General features: G+C 43.3%; 1 protein-coding gene and 1 long non-coding RNA gene across 4 annotated transcripts in view; one reads left to right on the plus strand and one right to left on the minus strand.

Moving 5' to 3' along the window:
• The window catches only part of LOC132397391 (uncharacterized), a 78,463-nt gene that overhangs the window by 29,365 nt on the left and 29,157 nt on the right, over positions 1-19,941 (plus strand). The window lies entirely within an intron of this gene.
• LOC132397387 (uncharacterized) overlaps positions 1-19,941 on the minus strand; it is a 92,332-nt gene that overhangs the window by 15,973 nt on the left and 56,418 nt on the right. For both annotated transcript variants that reach the window (XM_059976095.1, XM_059976094.1), the window contains exons 7-16: positions 19,261-19,439; positions 17,479-17,568; positions 16,713-16,863; positions 14,214-14,349; positions 13,742-13,782; positions 12,740-12,831; positions 11,478-11,604; positions 10,577-10,914; positions 2,839-2,964; positions 742-1,399 (exon numbers count right to left, since the gene is read on the minus strand). In XM_059976095.1, coding sequence (XP_059832078.1) covers positions 742-1,399; positions 2,839-2,964; positions 10,577-10,914; positions 11,478-11,604; positions 12,740-12,831; positions 13,742-13,782; positions 14,214-14,349; positions 16,713-16,863; positions 17,479-17,568; positions 19,261-19,439 — 1,938 coding nt within the window. The remainder of the gene's footprint in view (positions 1-741; positions 1,400-2,838; positions 2,965-10,576; positions 10,915-11,477; positions 11,605-12,739; positions 12,832-13,741; positions 13,783-14,213; positions 14,350-16,712; positions 16,864-17,478; positions 17,569-19,260; positions 19,440-19,941) is intronic.

Genomic DNA, 19,941 nt, shown 5'->3' on the forward strand with positions numbered 1-19,941 from the left:
ATGCCAGGTATTGCACAAGACATGTTTATTACAAAAGTTTCTCAACTCACCTTGGAAACACTATAGACTCCACTCTGCCAACTTAAAGATCAAATAGGTGTGAAGACACTCAGGGAGCTAAACAGAAGCCTAAGAGGACATGACAGAACCTTAAGCTTTAGAGAGGGTATAAGACACCTACCAGTAAGAGGTTAAGTGAGCTAGGGCTTTTCTCTTTGGAGAGAATGAGGATAAGAGGTGACTTGATAGATGATAAAAGGTAGAGATAGCCTGAGACTTTTCCCCAGGGCAAAAATGGCTAATGCTAGAGGGCATAATTGTAAAGTGATTGGAGGAAAGTGTGGGGAGGGGAGCAGTGTCAGAGGCAAGTTTTATTTTGCACACAGAGTGCAAAATGCATGAAACACATTCTGAGGGGTAGTGATAGACAGATACCTTCTGAGGGGTCTGTGGACACAGGCTAAGAACCACTGCATTAGGGCCATTTAAGAAACTCTTAGGTATGCACATAGATGATAGAAAAATGGAGGGCTAGGTAGGAGAGAAGGGTTAGATTGATCTTTGAGCAGAATGGCACAACATAGTGGTCTGTATGGTGCTGTAATGTACTATGTTCTAATGTTTCATACCAAATAACTTCATTATATTTTGTCAGTTGAAACACAGAACTAGAAATATTTAATGATCAATCATATTTCATGATACAGCCAATTCTTGCAACATTCTATTAAAACTAATTACCTTTAAGAGGTGGTCTTTGAGAAGTTTGGTCAGGAGGACTGCAGGTAGGAGTGTTAAAAACAGAAGTCTGCATCTGAGATTTAACTGGCAGTGATTCACTGAGTTTTACAGAAATTCCGTAAGTACTGGGTGGAGTTTCTTTTTGGACAGGACTGCCAGATCCGAGTATTGAATTGTTCAATGTCGATGGATGGCCCTGCATATCAAGTCCTGTGTGTTCCACTGACATTCCCTGAGATGATACAGGAATAGGTTTTGCTTTTGGTAGTTTGTGTTCAAAGTGTTGACTGGAACTGTACAAATATCCAGACCTTACTGGTTCTTTAATCTGATTTAAATCCACTGTTCCATGGCAATCTTTACTTGATTCGGTTGATGGTTCAGCTGCTCCTCCACTGCTGTGCCCTGATGGGATAGTAGTGGTTGAATGGGAACCAGGAATTTCTGCCTCAGTCTGCGGAAGCCCCTGACTCAGAGGCCTATTTGGTCTACACATGGAGGAATGTGTTGGTGCTTGAGGTTCGGTACAGCTGGTAGGCACCTCAGTGTGAGGTGGCACTGTTCCAAAACCATTAGACGTAAGGCCGTGTGTCTGTAAACTTGCCGAACTGGAACACGCCGTATCAGAGATCCCTGCTCCATTCATCAACATCAGTTGCTAAAAGGAAAAACAACAGGAAAACTTCTGAAGTAAGAAACAAGCACAATCAAATTTCTAAAAAAATATTGTTGCACCAGAACATCTCTTTTTGGCAGATTTAAATAGTTTAGCGCAGTTTAAAAATGGGGCACCATGGTAGCGTAGTGGTTAGTGCAACACTATTACAGCTCGGAGTGTCGGAATTAGGAGTTCAATCCTGGAGTCTTACATAAAAAATTTGTAAACCCTTCAATGAGTACGCGACTTTCCTCCAGGTGCTCTGGTTTCCTCCGACAGTTCAAAGACGTACTGGGTTAATTAATGATTGTAAAATTGTCCTGTGATTAGGCTAGGGGTAAATAGGTGGGTTACTGCACAGTGCAGCTCATTAGGCCAGAAGGGCCTGTTCTGCACTGTATCTCTAAATATAAAATTAAAATCAACATATTTATACCAAAACAAAAACAAGGATTCCAGATGGAACCCAGCCCTGGGTGCTGTCTGTACAGAGTTTGCACATCGTCTCAGTGAACGTGTGCACTTCCTTCTGTGCTCTGGATTCCTTCACATTCTAGAGACACACTACTAGGTTCATTGACATCTGTAAATTACCCAACTGCAGGCCAATAGCAAAAGAAATTAAATAGGAGTTGATGGGCCAACGTGGAGGGAGAACAGGCTGAAGATGAGAATATGTTGAAAGGGATAATTGGTCCCTGAGAGCATGGACCAAATGACCATCACCCAATTTTGGAAAACTCACACTCACTGAAATGTTAACTTTCAGGAATGGAATACACTTAGATTTAATTTGGTTTTAAGGGGGAGAAATAAAACTTTCATTACTTTGCCTCAATAGTGGGTCTGACTATAAACATCGAAAGAGCATCTCCGAATGTGACTGTATGAATCTTTCCATTCACAACATTTCCAAGAAATACTGTCAGCTCATCTTTAGCACTGCAAATACAAGAAACTTTTGCATTTTCCAGAAGACTATGGCACATAGGAGGGGAATTAGGCCATTCAGCCCATTGAGTCTGCTCCATCATGGCTGATTTATTTTCCCTCTCAACCCCATTCTCTTGCCTTCTCCCTGTAACCTTTGATGCCTTTACTAATCAAGAACTCAATAACATACTCCTGCATGTAAAAAGAGAGAGAAAAAGAAGAATCCCCAGTTGATTCAGTGGACAGAATGCCAAGCCATCATTTATGCATCCTGCAATATATCAGTACGCTACATGCCAGTGACTTAATTTTAACTAGTCATTTAAACTTGTCGGCATTGCAATGGTGCCATTTGATTTTTCCAGATCACATTAGCTTGACAAAATTAACTGCAATTTGTTTAAATGAAAAACACTATTCCATAGAATAAGTTACAGATTTGTTTGGTCTTTGTAAAACATCTAGATGATTTTAATAATTATAATAATAATAATAATTCAGAATACCTGCATCCGGTATTGCTGCTGAAACCTTTTTCGTATTGGTTCCATAACAATCCGCCCTGATACACCAGGAGTTTGAGACTGGGTAACAACTTCAGAACTTGTGAGTGAACCACTGACTGGATGTTGCTATAGGTGAGACAAGAGTGTGATTCAGCATTTACAGGTAGAATCAAAACCACAATTGATGATTGAAAACTTTCCCCCTCCTTCATGGTCTTATTCTGGTTCTAGCCAAACTCAAAGTTCAAACTACATTTATTATCAAAGCAGGTATACTATGTACAACCATGAGACCAATTTCCTTACAGGCAGCTGTGAAACAAAGAAACTCAATAGAATCCATAAAAAAAGACCATCAAACACCCAATGTACAGAAAAGAAACTGTGGGAGCAATAGAAGGTAAGCAAATAACATTTAAAACTAAAGTTCACCAAAGTGAGTCACATCCATGAAGACAGTCATATCTAATGGAATACCATTTTATTCATCAGGTTGACAATACACAAAATAACGGATTCAGTTTTACGATGGCCTTCATTTTGAACTATGTAACATGATTATCATATTAACCTATGCAGGTAATCTTGGAATGCCTAATGTGCCACTTCCAAACATCCTAGGCTTTTTTGTTAAATAACAAAATGATTTAAACTACACGGTTGACTATCCACAAATCTTAGTTTGGAATCTGGTCCTAGCAATGCTAGTTCACAATACTTCCGAGCTGATTCAAGAACACCTTGCCTTAAAGAGTGACAAGCACTGGGTTCCACTTTCAACCAAAGGCAGCATTTATGCTGTAAGCTGTTTGAGAGAGACCCAGTGGGAGGAAGGCTGATGAAGATGCAGAGGAAGTGAAATGAAACAGTGAAGACCCACTCCTGCACAGGAACCCACCCACTCAGCTCCATAAAATGTAGACTAAATGCTCCTGGACAATTCAGATTACAAAGCTACCAATTACTTGAATGTCACTAAACAACAGGACAATATAAAGAAAGAAAACAAGTGGAAAGTTAGGCTCCAATTCAACTCCCGCCAACACTGAAGTCAAAAAGCCCCTTCGGCCCACAATGTCCAGCTGACCATCAACCATACTAATCTTATTTACCAATAATTAGTTTGTAGCCTTCCGCATCTTATTAGATTTTTTTTTTAAAATGTTGTGACATTATCTTCTCAGGTGATAAGATGGTTACTAAGAATCACTCCATCCTCTTCAATTTTGCATTTTTAATCAGATCGCTGAGAAAAACAAACCAAGCTAAGCCCATCTAAATCACTCCTCATAGCTGAAGCATCTCATCCCAAACAATATCCTGCAAATCTCCTCTGTACCATCTCCAGCATATTCATTTGCTTCCCATAGCACGGTACCAGAACTACCCAGAAATGGACTGATCAAATTCTATATGATGCTGTATATGACCTCCAAGCCCCAGTATTCTATGGCCTGGTGAATGGAGACCCACATCTAGTATGCCTCCTTCATGTTTATTTACCCGTGCTGCACTATTTAGGGGTTTATGAATGGCAAACTGAAGTTTCTCCTGTTGCACAATATTCTATGGAGCCTCACTATTCATGGTGTCCTTCACATCCTTATTACAGCATAAGACACAGGAGCAGATTAGGCTACTCGGTCCATCAAATCTGCACTACATTCAATCATTACTGATTTATTTTGACCCTCAAACCCATTTTCCTGCCTTCTCCCCATAACTCTTACTATCAAGCTTCGGTTTAAATATACTCAATAACAGTTGTATGTGGCATGAAATACACAGATTTACCACCTGCAGACTCAGAAATTCAACCTCATCTCTGTTTAAAGGGAGAGCCTTCTATTCTGAGGCTGGGTCCTCTGGTCCCGTATTCTCCCCCATGTCCATTCTATCTGGGCCTTTCAAAATTCAGTTGGTTTCAATGAGACCCCACCTCCCATCCCCCAATTCTTCGAACATCCATCAAACGTTCTTCATATGTTAACCCTTTCATTCCTGGGATAAATTGCATAATCCTCCTCCGAACCATCTCCAATGCCAACATATCTTTCTTAGATATGGGACCCAAAATGCTCCACTTTTAGATCTTGCAAAATGGGAGAAACTGGGATTAAGTTCCACATGCCGTTACCCCTGGTAAATGACCAGTAGATCAATATCATTGTGTAATTTAAGAATATCCTCCCTGCTATCAACACCATTATTTTCTGTACATATACCCTTTGGTAATTACCACATCGAATGTCAGGAGTACAGGTATTGTATTCTAACAAACTGAACGCTGATTTGATGTAAGCCCCTCATTAAGCACATCAGAATAAATTGTAATGATCCAGACAAACTAGTTTAAAATTTAGTGGAATTGGATTCCATAAATTTTAAAAATTCATCTAGGCAATCTGGTTTGGGGAAAATCTGACAACTCACCTGCGTAGAATGGTAACCTCTTTTGCAGGAATCAATACGTTCTGCAATTTCCTGCATAGAGTTGAACTTCCATAGCTGGAGGACCGGCTGACATATGCCCATATCGAGGCCTCTAATGGTTGGGGTTGACCATGGATATTGTGCCCTAGCTGTCTACGTGATATGCAAACCAGGGCATTACGATATGGAGAACAAGATAGGCAGCAGCGTCCCTTTGTCCACACAGCTGATGAATCCAAAGGAATGGCAGAGAAAGATACAACTTGGCACTAGTGGCATCACAGATGTTGCCAGTCTGTAATGAACTCTATGTACCACTGCCAAAGTGACTCTAACTCCAGAGTTTTTCTTGGGGTTTATTCCCAGGCCTTCCTCATGAGAGGGTATAGCCACAAGGCAGTGAAGGTTTGAGATTAGAGTTTTCCTTCTTCTAGATGAGCTGCCAACCTCAGCTGATGAGCCCTATCTGCCAAAAGTGACTTGTTTTAAGGTACCAGTAATCCACCTTTGCTCCTTCTCCTGTCAGTAGAAACAATTCCACCAGGCTCAGTAGCTCAGCCACATGTGAAGGCCAGGAGCTAGAATCGGTTGTCAAAGGCTATTTGGGAGGTACACCATTGGGAGCATTAAATAGGTACTGTGAGCTTATCCCCATTACTACCCCTGTCTATAACAACCCTAAGGAACCATATGCCCATAAGACAGGGAAAAAAAGTAGCACTCTAGCTCGAAGGAAGAAAAGGCAAGCAAAAAAGGATTAATCAAAGTTTTATAATGTTGTACATGACCTCTATGTTCTTATACTCTAACCTGAATGAGAACCCACATCCTTCCATATTTTAGAGATGGGAATAATACTAAAGGACCATAACTATTCTTTGATATCAGACTCATGAAATTACTAAGAAAGTGCCAAATTCCCCACCATTCCAAAATTTAATTGGTTTGTGATGCTACAGCAGAGGGCATTAGGACATGATCATCCATTGCATAAATGGAATCACTTACCTCACTGAACAGGACAGCTAAGTGAGAAATTGGGAAAGATAATGGCAGTAAAATATGATACTGTAGCGGTGTGCTACACGCAGCGCTAAAATTACGACACGGAGTCGGTAACTGCAGTCGAAGGAAAAAACTTTATTTGAAATCCTCAGCCTCACTTTTAAGCCTCCCTCAACCTGCCCCCCATGGCGCAGAGGCTCCAAAGCTCTGCGCTCGCAAACCCCCGTAGGCTATCTAATTGTGAGCCGGTTCGGATGTGCCAGGAAATGGGTCGCCACATAACCCCCCCCCCCCAGAACTGGCGATACACCCTCCAATGTCCACAGTCTGGGCCAGAACCTGCTTGGGAGGTCGGCCTCTGCGCCGAGGTGCCGGGAACTCAGCCGGTTGTGCCAGGTCCACATGGGCTGGTTTGAGGCGGTCCACCGTGAAAACCTCCTCTTTCCCCCCAACGTCCAGCACGAATGTGGACCCGTTGTTCTGGAACACCATAAACGGCCCCTCGTATGGCCGCGCAGCGGTGGCCGATGCCCGCCCCTTCGTACAAACACAAACTTACAGTTCTGCAGGTCTTTGGGTACGCAGGTCGGGTTCCGCCCGTGCTGTGAAGTGGGTATGGGGGCCAGGTTACCGAGCTTCTCGCGTAGTCTGCCCAGGACTGCTGCAGGATCTTCCTCTTGCTCCCGTGGGGCTGGTAGGAACTCCCTGGGGACGATCAGGGGCGCGCCGTATACCAACTCGGCCGACGAGGCGTGCAGGTCGTCCTTGGGCGCTGTGCGGATGCCGAGTAGGACCCAGGGAAGCTCGTCCGCCCAGTTGGCTCCTCGCAGGCGGGCCATGAGGGCCGACTTCAGGTGACGGTGGAAACGCTCCACTAGCCTGTTCGACTGTGGGTGGTAGGCAGTTGTGTGGTGCAGCTGAGTCCCCAAAAGGCTGGCCATAGCTGACCACAGGCTGGAGGTGAACTGGGCGCCTCTGTCGGAGGTAATGTGGGCCGGTACACCAAAGCGAGATATCCAGGTGGTGATCAGGGCTTGGGCGCAAGATTTGGAGGTAGTGTCGGTGAGCGGGACCGCCTCTGGCCATCTTGTGAACCGGTCCACGATAGTCAGGAGGTGCCGCGCTCCGCGCGACACTGGCAGGGGGCCCACGATATCCACATGAATGTGGTCGAAACGCCGGTGGGCGGGATGGAACTGCTGCGGTGGGGCTTTGGTGTGCCACTGCACCTTGGCCATCTGGCAGTACATGCACGTTTTGGCCCATTCACTGACCTGTTTGCGGAGTCCGTGCCAAACGAACCTGCTGGAAACCATCCGGACAGTTGTCCGGATGGAGGGATGCGCCAAGTTATGAATGGAGTCGAAAACACGGCACCGCCAGGCTGTCAGGACAACGGGACGGGGCTGGCCGGTGGCGACATCACAGAGTAGGGTCCTCTCACCCGGGCCTACGGGGAGGTCCTGGAGCTGCAAACCGGAGACTGCGGTTCTGTAACGGAATCTCCTCATCCGCCTGCTGCGCCTCTGCCAGTGCCTCAAAGTCTACCCCTTGGGAAAGGGCATGAAAGGTAGGGCGAGAGAGCGCATCCGCCACGACATTGTCCTTACCCGAGACGTGCCGGACATCCGTCGTGTATTCAGAGATGTAGGACAGGTGGCGTTGCTGGCGGGACGACCAGGGGTCGGACGCTTTCGTAAACGCAAAGGTAAGCGGTTTGTGGTCCGTGAACGCGGTGAAGGGCCGACCTTCTAGGAAGTACCTGAAATGCCGGATTGCCAGGTAGAGCGCCAACAGTTCCCGGTTGAAAGCACTGTACTTGAGCTTGGGTGGCCGCAGGTGTTTGCTGAAAAACGCCAGGGGTTGCCAGCGACCTGCGATGAGTTGCTCCAGCACCCCACCGACTGCCGTGTTAGATGCGTCCACTGTGAGGGCGGTAGGGGCGTCCATTCTGGGATGTACTAGCATTGCGGCGTTCGCCAAAGCTTCCTTCGTTTGAATGAAAGTGGCGGCGGACTCCTCGTTCCAGGTAATGTCCTTGCTCGGACCCGACATCAGGGCGAACAGGGGGCGCATGATCCGGGCAGCTGAAGGGAGGAAGCGGTGGTAGAAATTGACCATACCTACGAATTCCTGAAGGCCTTTGATCGTGGTGGGTTGGGGGAAGTGGCGGACCACATCTACCTTAGCGGGCAGAGGGGTTGCCCCGTCTTTAGTAATCCTGTGGCCCAGGAAGTCAATGGTATCGAGTCCGAACTGGCATTTGGCGGGGTTGATTGTAAGACCGTACTCACTCAGTCGGGCGCAGAGTTGACGGAGGTGGGACAGATGCTCCTGATGACTGCTGCTGGCTATGAGGATGTCGTCCAAATAGATGAACGCGAAGTCCAGGTCCCGTCCCACTGCGTCCATTAACCGCTGGAACGTCTGTGTGGCATTCTTCAGGCCAAACGGCATGCGGAGGAACTCGAAAAGGCCAAACGGGGTGATGAGAGCCGTTTTGGGGACATCATCAGGATGCATCGGGATTTGATGGTACCCTCGGACGAGGTCTACCTTGGAGAAGATCCGTGCGCCGTGCAGGTTTGCTGCAAAGTCCTGAATGTGCGGCACAGGGTAGCGGTCCGGTGTGGTGGCCTCGTTCAGCCTGCGGTAGTCACCGCACAGTCTCCAGCCTCCCGTTGCTTTGGGCACCATGTGCAGGGGGGAGGCCTGGCTGTCGGACCGCCGGATGATCCCCAATTCCTCCATCCTCTGGAACTCCTCCTTTGCCAGTCGGAACTTGTCCAGGGGAAGCCGCCGAGCGCGGGCGTGGAGGGGTAGTCCCTGGGTCGGGATGTGGTGCTGTACGCCGTGTCGGGGCATGGCCGCTGTGAACTGCGGTACCAGAACCGATGGGAAATCCGCCAGGACCCTGGTGAAGTCGTTGTCGGACAGCGTGATGGAGCCAAGGTGAGGGGCTGGCAACTGGGCTGCACCCAGGGAAAACGTCTGAAAGGTCTCGGCGTGCACCAGTCTCTTCCTGGGCAGGTCGACCAGTAGGCTGTGAGCCCGCAAAAAATCCGCACCCAGAAGCGGTTGGGCTACGGCGGCCAGTGTAAAGTCCCACGTGAACTGGCTGGAGCCGAACTGTAGCTCCACCTGACGGGCGCTATAGGTCCTTACTGTGCTGCCGTTCACGGCCCTCAGGGGGGGACCCGGTGCCCTGCTGCGGGTGTCATTACTCATCGGAGGTAAAACGCTGATCTCGGCACCAGTATCGACCAAAAACCGGCGTCCCGACCTTCTATCCCACACATACAGGAGGCTATCCCGATGGCTAGCCGCCATAGCCATCAGCGGCAGCTGGCCTTGGCGTTTCCTGGGAACTTGCAGGGCGGGCAACAACAATGGGCTTCTGCGCCCCACCGCTGGTGGTAGAAGCACCAGTGTTCCTTGGGCCGGGGGTTGGCGGGCTCTGTGGCCGGGCCTGGACTGGTTTGCTGCTGGGAGATCTGTGCGATGGACGCCCCACTCACCTTTTTGGCGTTCCACAGCAAGTCCGCCCGGGCTGCCACCTTCCGGGGGTCACTGAAATCCGCGTCGGACAGCAGCAGGCGTATGTCCTCGGGCAGCTGCTCCAGGAATGCCTGCTCAAACATGAGGCAGGGTGTGTGTCCGTCGGCTAGAGACAACATTTCATTCATTAAAGCCGATGGAGGTCTGTCGCCCAAGCCATCCAGGTGCAGTAAACGGGCAGCCTGCTCGCGCCGTGAGAGTCCTGAGGAGCAGGGCTTTGAATTCTGTGTACTTGCCGTCTGCCGGGGGCGACTGTACTAACTCCGCGACCTGGGCCGCTGTGTCCTGGTCGAGGGAGCTCACCACGTAGTAGTAGCGGGTGTCTTCTGAGGTGATCTGGAGAGCGTGGAATTGGGCTTCGGCTTGCTGGAACCATAGGTTCGGTCGCTGTGTCCAGAAACCCAGCAGTTTCAACGAAACTGCATGAACAGAGGCGGCGTTGGTCATTTCTGGTCCAAAAATCGTTTGGACCGCCGGGGTCACCAATTGTAGCGGTGTGCTACACGCAGCGCTAAAATTACGACACGGAGTCGGTAACTGCAGTCGAAGGAAAAAACTTTATTCGAAATCCTCAGCCTCACTTTTAAGCCTCCCTCAACCTGCCCCCCGTGGCCCAGAGGCTCCAAAGCTCTGCGCTCGCAAACCCCTGCAGGCTATTTAATTGTGAGCCGGTTCGGATGTTCCAGGAAATGGGTCGCCACAATACCAATCTACAAAAGTTATTATTAGAAAATGCTCTTACCTTCACCTCTGTGGTTTGCTTTTGAACTGTAACATGCATCGGTTGTTGAGAATTTCCCTCCTCCTTGGGTTCAGCAATTACTTGCGGAATGTCACTGGCTGGACTACTGTTTAGAAAACCATTGACCTTTGGCGCTCCAAACCCATCTTCAGCTGCTTTGGTCAGAGGCTTGGTTTCATCCTTCACTAAATGGTTTGGTTTACTTTTCTGTTTGTCTTTCTTTCCACATGTAATCTTAGCTGAGAACTCATCTTCGCTGTCCATTTCGTCCTTGGGAAAGTACTTAATCATTGCTTTGTTGAAGCACTTTTCCACAGCTCGGGCCATCACGGTATATTCTATAGACAAGCCAGTATGAAATCAAAAACTGAAATAATTTTGATAAACTTATTTGTAAGTACACCAGAAATAACATTTTTTCACTTGGACAAGAGAATATAATTTTGTATATAAAGATACGAAGACTGCAGAATGATTTCGTCTACTGTAGAAACACATGCAATAATGCAAAAGATTTGTTTGTTGTCCAAAGCAATTTTATGACAAGTAAATAACCAAATTATTTTGTTCCCAAAACCCATTTCAACCATGAAATATTCCCCAGGTTCCATTTCATAAAATATAGCAAAAATGACTGTGTTGTAATCTAACAAAGGAAGGTAGAAAGATTTCTTTCATCTTCCTTTCATTAAAGCAAAGGTATGTCTTTCAGGCAAAAACACACAGCCTCAAACTAATTTTCTAATATTTAATGTGAATGAAAGCAGTGTAATTTGAAACTTTCTCAGAGGCACTTAGTTAAGTAAAACAGAAAATAACCAGGATCAGACAAATTTCAATCAATAAAAAATGTTTAAAACTAAGGATTATTAACAACTTTAAATCATGTATAAAAACTAACCATTTCCTTTTCCATTGTATTGCTCACAGTTCTCAAACATGAGCCTAAAGTCAGATACAAAGGCCCACTTATTATTGTACTTTTTTTCGCTTAGTTTTTTCTCAATCGTTGACAGATCCATCGGTTCCTATGAACAGCAGAATGAATACAGGTGATCAGTGTTACTGGAAATGGACAATCAGAGCAGGATGAAGACTTTGCTGCATTTATGAAAAGCATAATACATTTAGCAGGTAAAAGTTAATTGACTATTGGGGTCCAATCCCTTGCAAGGAAGCAGCAGGAATAGGTCAGATAGTCATATGCCAGCATACCATAATTGATAGTGGACATGGGGACTGATATGTGGAAAAAGGTCTTGGGGACTGGATTAATCTGCACAATTTGTTGAGATCAGAGACCATCACCATGATTTTAAAGGGATATTGTATTTGACCATAAGCAGAAAGTGGGTAGTCTGGGCCTGCACTCCAATAGTTGATTAACTTTTCTTTGGAGCAGGGAAGTGTACAAAAGTTATGAAAAACATTGTAAGGGTGTAAAGTGAATGACTTTTCCCTTTAGCAGTGTACCTGTAACTGGCAGAGTACTGTAGGGGCACCACAGTGGCATAACAGTTAGTATGACGATATTACAGTTCGGGTTCCTGATTTCACAGTTCAATTCCAGCTCCAAATGTAAGGAGTTTGTTCTGGTTTGTATGTCATTGTAAACTGTCCTTTGATTAGGCAAATGTTAAATAGATGGGTTGCTGGGCAGTAGATCTCTGAATAAACAGATAAGTAAACAGAGACATTGGTTTAAACAGTAGGAGATTCAGAGCAGATTTAAAAGATTTATCTTCCACCAAGAGGGCAACTGAAATCTGGAACAAATTGCCCAAGAACTCTCGTTCGATTATCTACTTAGATGAGCATGTGAAACACCATGGCACACAGGTCTTTAGGCTGAGTGCAGTTTCACAATTTTGGATTTTAAGTTTTAGTAAATTGTTGACAGGTTTTGGAATTTTTCTTTTGATTTGACATGATGCACAATATTTTGCAGATTAACTCAAAAATACCTACTTCGATATATTTTAGATTTCAAAAATGACAGTAAACTGTGAAAATAGTTGTGAGGCTGAAAATTTTTTCAAGGCACTCTATGCTAGTGAAGTGGTAGACAAGGCTTGATGGTCACTGGATAAAATTCAGCTCCAAAGTTTCTAGAAGAAAACCAATTTTACTATTATTAACAGAATATCCTCTAGTCTGTTATACCTCAATGATTTTGTGGTAATCTGGAGCATAGGATTCATCCACCGGTTCACTAAATGGCCAGGAATCCTTGTGAACTTTTACAGCATCCAGTACTGCAAACAACAAAGTGTTCAGTGAGGTTGAAGCAAACACATGTATTGAAAAACCGAGAGCAGTACTATGGCTAAGTAAAATACAACTACTCTATCTATGTAAGCAGGAACATTACACTGAATCCCAAGCTATACCATACTGATGAAGGGTCCCAGTCCAAAACATCAACTGTTTACTTTTTCCAAAGATGCTGCCTGGCCTGTTGAGTTCCTCCAGCATTTTGTGTGTTGCTTTGGATGTCCAGCATCTGCAGATTTTCTCATTTTTGTGTTCCACCCATCTGTGCTCATATCCCCATAAGTCATCTCCTACCCTACATAATAAACCTCGTCTGTACGTGTTTCTATTTACCTTTATGCATCTATCAACCTAGTTCTTAGATACTTCAATGCTGCTCCATATTCAAGTCACTCTCTGGGTAAACTGGAACTGTCTTACATTGATGACTCAATCCTTTTGCTTTGATCGAGTCACCAAAAAAATTAAAAAAAAAAAAAAAATCCCTGGAGAGCAGAATGGATCCACTTGAAGACCAGAAAATGGCTTTAATTCAGGGGTTCACAGCTTGGGGACCACGGACCCCCAGTTAATGGCAAGGCTTCTCGGCATAAAAAAAGGCTGGGAACCCCTGCTTTAATTCCTTGATAGACTTTTAATGACTCTTCCAATAATCTCTTGTACCCACTCTGGCGTTATTTGATTTTTCTATAAGATCACTTCTCTGAACAAAGGTCAAATGCAAAAATCATTCCAAACTATGATACACAAGTCCAATCAGAAGGCAAGACAATATGCAAAGACATTAAATGTTCAGATTTGCCAGAAGGCATTGTCACTGAAGTTTCAGCAAGTTACACTTACAGCATTGTCAATTCTTATAGATTAAGTAACAAAAGAAATGTCACTGACCTTTATACATTGAAACATATTGTTCATCATCTGTATAATGCCTGGAGAAGAAAAAAGATTGCAGTTGTCAAATAGGTAAAAATGAAAATCAAATATGCATCAGTCATGGACTAACAGGATGCCACATCTCTCCTACTCTTTGCTAAATTCAATTCTGACATCCTTCCCTATACTTTTCTGCAATCACTTTAAAATTAAACCTCTTCGTACTAGCCATTTCAACCATGGGAAAAACACTCTGGCTGTCCACTCAATCTATGCCTCTTACCTTCTTGTACGTCTCCACCAAGTTCTTTCTGGTTTACTTAGGTTTGTATCACAACAATGAATTTACCCATGTAACCAGCCATAAGGTTCCCCAAGGAGACAAAAGATCTTGAATAGATGGACAAAATGGGAAGTGTATGAAGATTCAAAATGTCAGAACATGGAAAATGACCAACAACAGAGTTCAGAGCCAAAGACTGCTTACACTTCAAGTCTCTTCTTCTCGGGTTCTTCTGATTTGACTGGGGAATGAGATGATGCATTGTGCTTTCTCTTCAGCACACTCTTGGCATTGGACATCATCGACTTCTCTTCTCGCATCTGTCGGCGCTTTGCTCGTTCTATTTTGGGGAGGAGATAGATGAAGTCAACATCAGGACAAAACTTCCCTCTACAATTATAAAACATGTTGCACTTACATTACATGTCAAGGTATATTTATTTGCTTTGTGGTGGTCACTCCCTGCCAATACTATCATGTTTCCAGTCTACAAAGGCAACAAGGTGGTCAAAAAAGTTTGTCCTTGACAGTATTTAAAATAAAATACCCTGACTAGGACAAAGTAAGACTTCAATTTTCAAAATGTATAGTGTCATGCAGTATTTGATTCCGAAAGATAAAGGATCTCACAGCACATAATCTCACAGCTTATAATGTGATTATTTTTGTTTTATTCCCTTCCCAGATTCAAACCATTCCTTTTTCAAAAATGAAACATAATTATGAGTCATCCAGGATATATTACAGGAAGTTTCAGTAGGCAGACATGGACCAGATGGGCCGAAGGGCCTGTTTCGGTGCTGGAGTGTTCTGTGACTATTTTGAGTGGTTACTTTCCACACACCCTTCCAGAGCAACATATTGTTTTGAATATGATACACAAAAACACAGACGAGAAAAATAAGGACCAAAAGATTTAGACAACCAGACTATTTTGGAGAATGACAATCCAAAGATTTTCTTTTATACCCATTTCTAAATTAGTTATCTGTATATTTTATGCAACTTGCTTTTTGGTTATTGGAATGTTTCCTAATTATATGGCAAGAATAATAACACCTTAACTTAGGTGATGGATTCCACCATATCATCAAAACATTAAAGTAAAAAAAGAACTTTCTTTTCTCATAAATTGAAAACCACTACCCACTCTTATAACACAGCAGCATCAAAGATTCATTAATTGCCGTCCTTTGTGTACAGAAAAGCCAATCGGCTAGAACTACTGCAATCAGCTTGCACGTCTGCAGCTTAGATGGCGAGGTTCTTGAGTCATAATTCAGTCAGATCAGGCAATGACGACAGAGCTCCTTGCCTGACGTCAATGTCAGACAAGATTTTATGATAGCTTTATGCTCACTTTTGCTATCAGATTTAGATTTCTAAAATGGAATTCGAACTTTGCAATGAATAGTTAAAGAAGATATCTGCATGTTTCTTTTTAGATTAATTTTATTTGTTACACGTACATCGAAACAAGCGTTATTTGAATCAAAACAAACATACTCACAACTCATCAATCCTCACTGTACATCTTTGGAACGTGGGAAGAAAGCAGAGCGCCTAAGGAAACTCATGCAGTCACAGGTAGTACATACAAACTCCTTACAGCCAGCAGTGGGAATCGAACCCCAACCTTATAAACTGGCACTGTAAAGTGATTGCACTATTCACTGCTCAACCATACAGCCCCCCCCCCCCCCCCAACGTTTCAAAGCTAACTCTGTTTTTATCAGAGTACAATTAAATTAACCAAGCAATTAAGGTAAATAGAATCATCACTTGTGATTAAACATCTTATAGTTCTGTGGTTTACACATATTTAAGTCTCCTTTACTCTTTCAGATTTTCAGCCACCTGTCTCAGACTCTCTTGATGCAGTTTAGAATGGAATCCAAAACCAGAAATGAAGTGCCTTGTAACGGAAAGTGCAAAGATTGATGACAATAAAATTTAGGACAGATTTTTTTTTCTTTTTTCTTTTAAAAGCCTGAAAATTTGGTAGATTGCCATTACTGCTAACATTGTTTAATTATCCTATTTATTTAGAGATACTGTGTGGAACAAACTCCCTTGGCCCACTGAGCTGCTCTGGCCAGCTACCCACCTATTTAACCCTAGTTTAATCACTGGACAATTTACATGACCGATTAAACTACTAACTAGCATGTCTTTGGACAATGGAAGGAATCTGGAGTACCCAGAAGAAAGCCATGCACTTCAGGGGAAGGACATACAAAATTCTTACAGATGGTGTCAGAACTGAACTCTGAACTCCAATGCCCCCAGTTATAATAGCATCATGTTAACCGCTATGCTACTATCGTGATGGAACAAAGATTAAGCCATTGCATAAGAAAGTTTTAATTTATTATTTTCTGCAGTGCAGAAAAACCAGGCTGGGGTGCATGACAAGATCAACCATAAATTACTCAAATATTCAGCAGGGAAATAGAAGGAACAAAAGCTCCCCAAAGAGTAGTTCACGGACACCAAACTCCTATATGAACAAACTAAAGTGACCTGGCATGAATTCTGTCTTAACATGGAAGGTATTTTAAACAACACTATATAATGCTCCAATACACTCAAAATTTTGCACATGGAAGTACAACAACTCTTTTTCAGAAATGGAGAAATATTTCAAACATTTTTCTGTCAAACAAAGTATCATGTTGAAGACATTGAGGAACACAGACTTACCTTCACGTGCAAGAATTCTTCCTTCTTCCTCAATTTGCTTAATTTCCTGTGGTGTAAACAGCCGCTGGGCTGCATAGTAGTACCCATCTTTCAATCTGTTATCCCCCAGTCTACCATACACAGCTTGTCTTTCCTTCAGTAGGGAAGAAACCTGCAAAAATCACAAATTCTTGGGTCAAAATATACATAATACAGGGCAGATTCATCTAAATTTACATTAGGCACATAATGTTACATTTTTAATGTGATTAGCATTACTTATGTTTCTGGGAAGAGGCGGCATACTTGCACACTGATTTGCCTACTAAATGCCACAATCTTCAAAGCTTGGAATCCTCTGGGAACTCAATGTCAGTATCAGTGTATCATGCCTGGTATTTGCACAAGACAAGTGTTAATTGACAGGGTGGTACATCATGATGACTTAGAACATAGAACTGTACAGCTCAATACAAGCCCTTTGGCCCATGATGTTGTGCCGACCTCTTAACCTATACAAAGATCAATCTAACATTCCCTCCTACGTAGCCTTATATTTTTCTGATAGGGCTGGATACTAAGGAGGAAGGTGTAGTAATTGATGGGTCACAGGCGTATAGTTGGGATGGTGGGGATCTGATCATTCCAGGCTACCCTCACAGTCAGAGCTGTGGCTCCCATCTATCTTTTTACCTCATCCAGTGTTGCTCTAAAAGTACAATGAAGGCGACCTGCCCATCTTCTCCAGCATGCACTTGGGAAAGAGATGGTGGGAATGATCACTTACCAATTCCTCCTGCTGGGTACGTTTCACAAGGAGACGATCTGAAGCCCTACGAGGAAGCATTTCAGCAAATTTCTTCTGCAGTTGTTTCTCCTGCAGACAGAAGAAAAGTTAATTATGCCACATGGTTATTTTTTGACACTGAGATACACTCACTCAGTGGTGAAGGGGAAACCGGGAATATTATTTACATCTTTGTCGACTGAAAGTGTTATGATTTCACGCTGGCCACCAACATCTGCTTACACTTTAAATGAAGACAGCCAATGTGGCTTAGTCTTTGGAATGAGTCTCTGCCACAAACTATAATGTGCTTTTATTCAGATAGCATCTAAACCTGTATTGGAGAAACCCTGTTAATTTGTGTTATTCAGCTATAAATACCACAAAATCCACAATTTAAAGGATCAACTGTTTGGATTGAAAATAAGAAATAAATGACATCCTCATTCTGCTGCTCTATTATTTCCCATTTTCTCTGACCAAAGACTGCACTTTGAACTTGACTTCCGAGGACCAGCACAATGGATAATTCCAAGTGGAGAAAGATAGAGCCTTTCTTCCCATTAGCCACGCCAAGTCCTTTCAAAAAGGAAATAAAAGCCTGATCTTAAAAGCCAAATATATTAACTTCTGAAAGCCAAGCAATTAAATCGATCAATTTAGAGATGAAACATCTAAAAGGGGAAAACAGTCTGTAAGCCTTTCTATTTCATAAAATTTTTTTTGGAAACCACTATTCAGTACACAATGTTGGTTATAGGTAGACCCCTCAAGTCATCCCATTTCCCCACTTGTTTCCTCATCTCTGTAAATTATTTCCTCATCCAATTTCTTCTTGAAAGCTCTAAGTGATAATGTTTCTACCAACCTAATAGGCAGCAAATTGTAAATCACAACTATTCTCCACCTAAAAAGGTATTGTCTCATATTAATTTTATAAATTTTGCATATAACCAATTTCAAATGCTACAAGTCTCTCCCCTTTCCAGGCACTATCAAAATGAACACACATTACCATTGGGCAGGGAGTACAGGAGGTTTGGGTCCAACACCACCAGGATTGGGAACAGTAATTACACCTGAAACATCAGTCTCCTGAATCATTGTGAATAAATTCACTCACCCACAACTCTGAACTGATGCCACAACCTACAGACCCACTTTCAAGAACTCTACAACTCATGTTCTCAATATTCTTTATTTTATTTACACAATTTGTCTTCTTTTGCACATGATTTTTTGTTGGTCTTTGTATATGTAGTTTTTCAAAAATTCTATTATATTTATTTTCTGCAAATATCTGCAAGAAAATGAATCTCAAGGATTTTTTAAAAAAATTATTGGGATACAGCAAACAGGTTTATGTGGCCCTTCGAGCCACGCTGCCCAGCAATCTTCCAATTTAATGCTAGCCTGATCATGGGACAGTTTACAGTGACCAATTAACCTGCCAAACAGCACGTCTTTGGACTCTGGAAAGAAACCAGAGTAAGTCCACGTGGTCACAAGGAGAACACACAAACTCCTTGCAGGCGGAGGCAGGAACTGAATCCAGGTCACTGGTACTATACAGCATTGTGCTAACCACTACGTTACTGTGCTGCCCCAAATATGGTAACATATACTACCTTGGTACTTCAATAATAAATTTTATTTTGACTCTTTTTTTCTTGCTTCTACCAAGTTTTGCTGACTGGCCTGTGATAAATTTTTTGGCATGCCCCTATGCTCTTGTCCTACTCATGATGTTACCTATATTTACCTAAACAGAAATAAGCTCACCTTCTGTACAAGTAGATTGCTGATCTCAGGGATGAAGTTCTCAGTCAAAATTTTATACAGCTTCTTTTCCTTTGCACACTGACTCTCTCCAAAGGACTCAGCCAGATGTTTCCATTCTTCTAAAGTGTGACATACAAGACTCCATGTGCTCTTTTCATCTATATGCAGTACTGAAGAAACTAGTTCCAGAAATTAATCAGAGAGAGAGAGAGAGAAAAATTAGTATTATATTTTGGCTTTGTTTTCATCACACTCGAGGAATGCTGTCAAACCCTATGAAGAATAACATCCAAGTTAAACTACTGTCGAAGGAACCCCCATTGATACCGAAGATCTAAGCCCAAAGGTCGAATGAAAGTCCAGAAGTTGAAGCCCAGAGGTCTGTCCTGGAGTTGGAGGACTGTTTGTGTGTGGTGTGGGTCGGAGGTTTGATGGGAGTGAGGAAAGGGGCTTGTTTTGCTGTTGTTGTTCTGTTGTGTTGTGTTCTGTGTGCTCTACTGAGCTCTGTAGACACGCTATGTTGGCACTGGAATGTGTTTGGTTGTTAACTCATTCCACTGAATGTTTCCATGTACTCGTGATAAATTAATCTGAATTCCCCCAAAACTCTCATCACCTCGACTATGTTATATTAGAAAATACTACATAACAATCAAACCCCATGCAATTGAAACAAAATAA

The sequence above is a fragment of the Hypanus sabinus genome, chromosome 7 (genome assembly GCF_030144855.1).
Source record: "Hypanus sabinus isolate sHypSab1 chromosome 7, sHypSab1.hap1, whole genome shotgun sequence".
NCBI classification, from domain to species: Eukaryota; Metazoa; Chordata; class Chondrichthyes; order Myliobatiformes; family Dasyatidae; genus Hypanus; species Hypanus sabinus.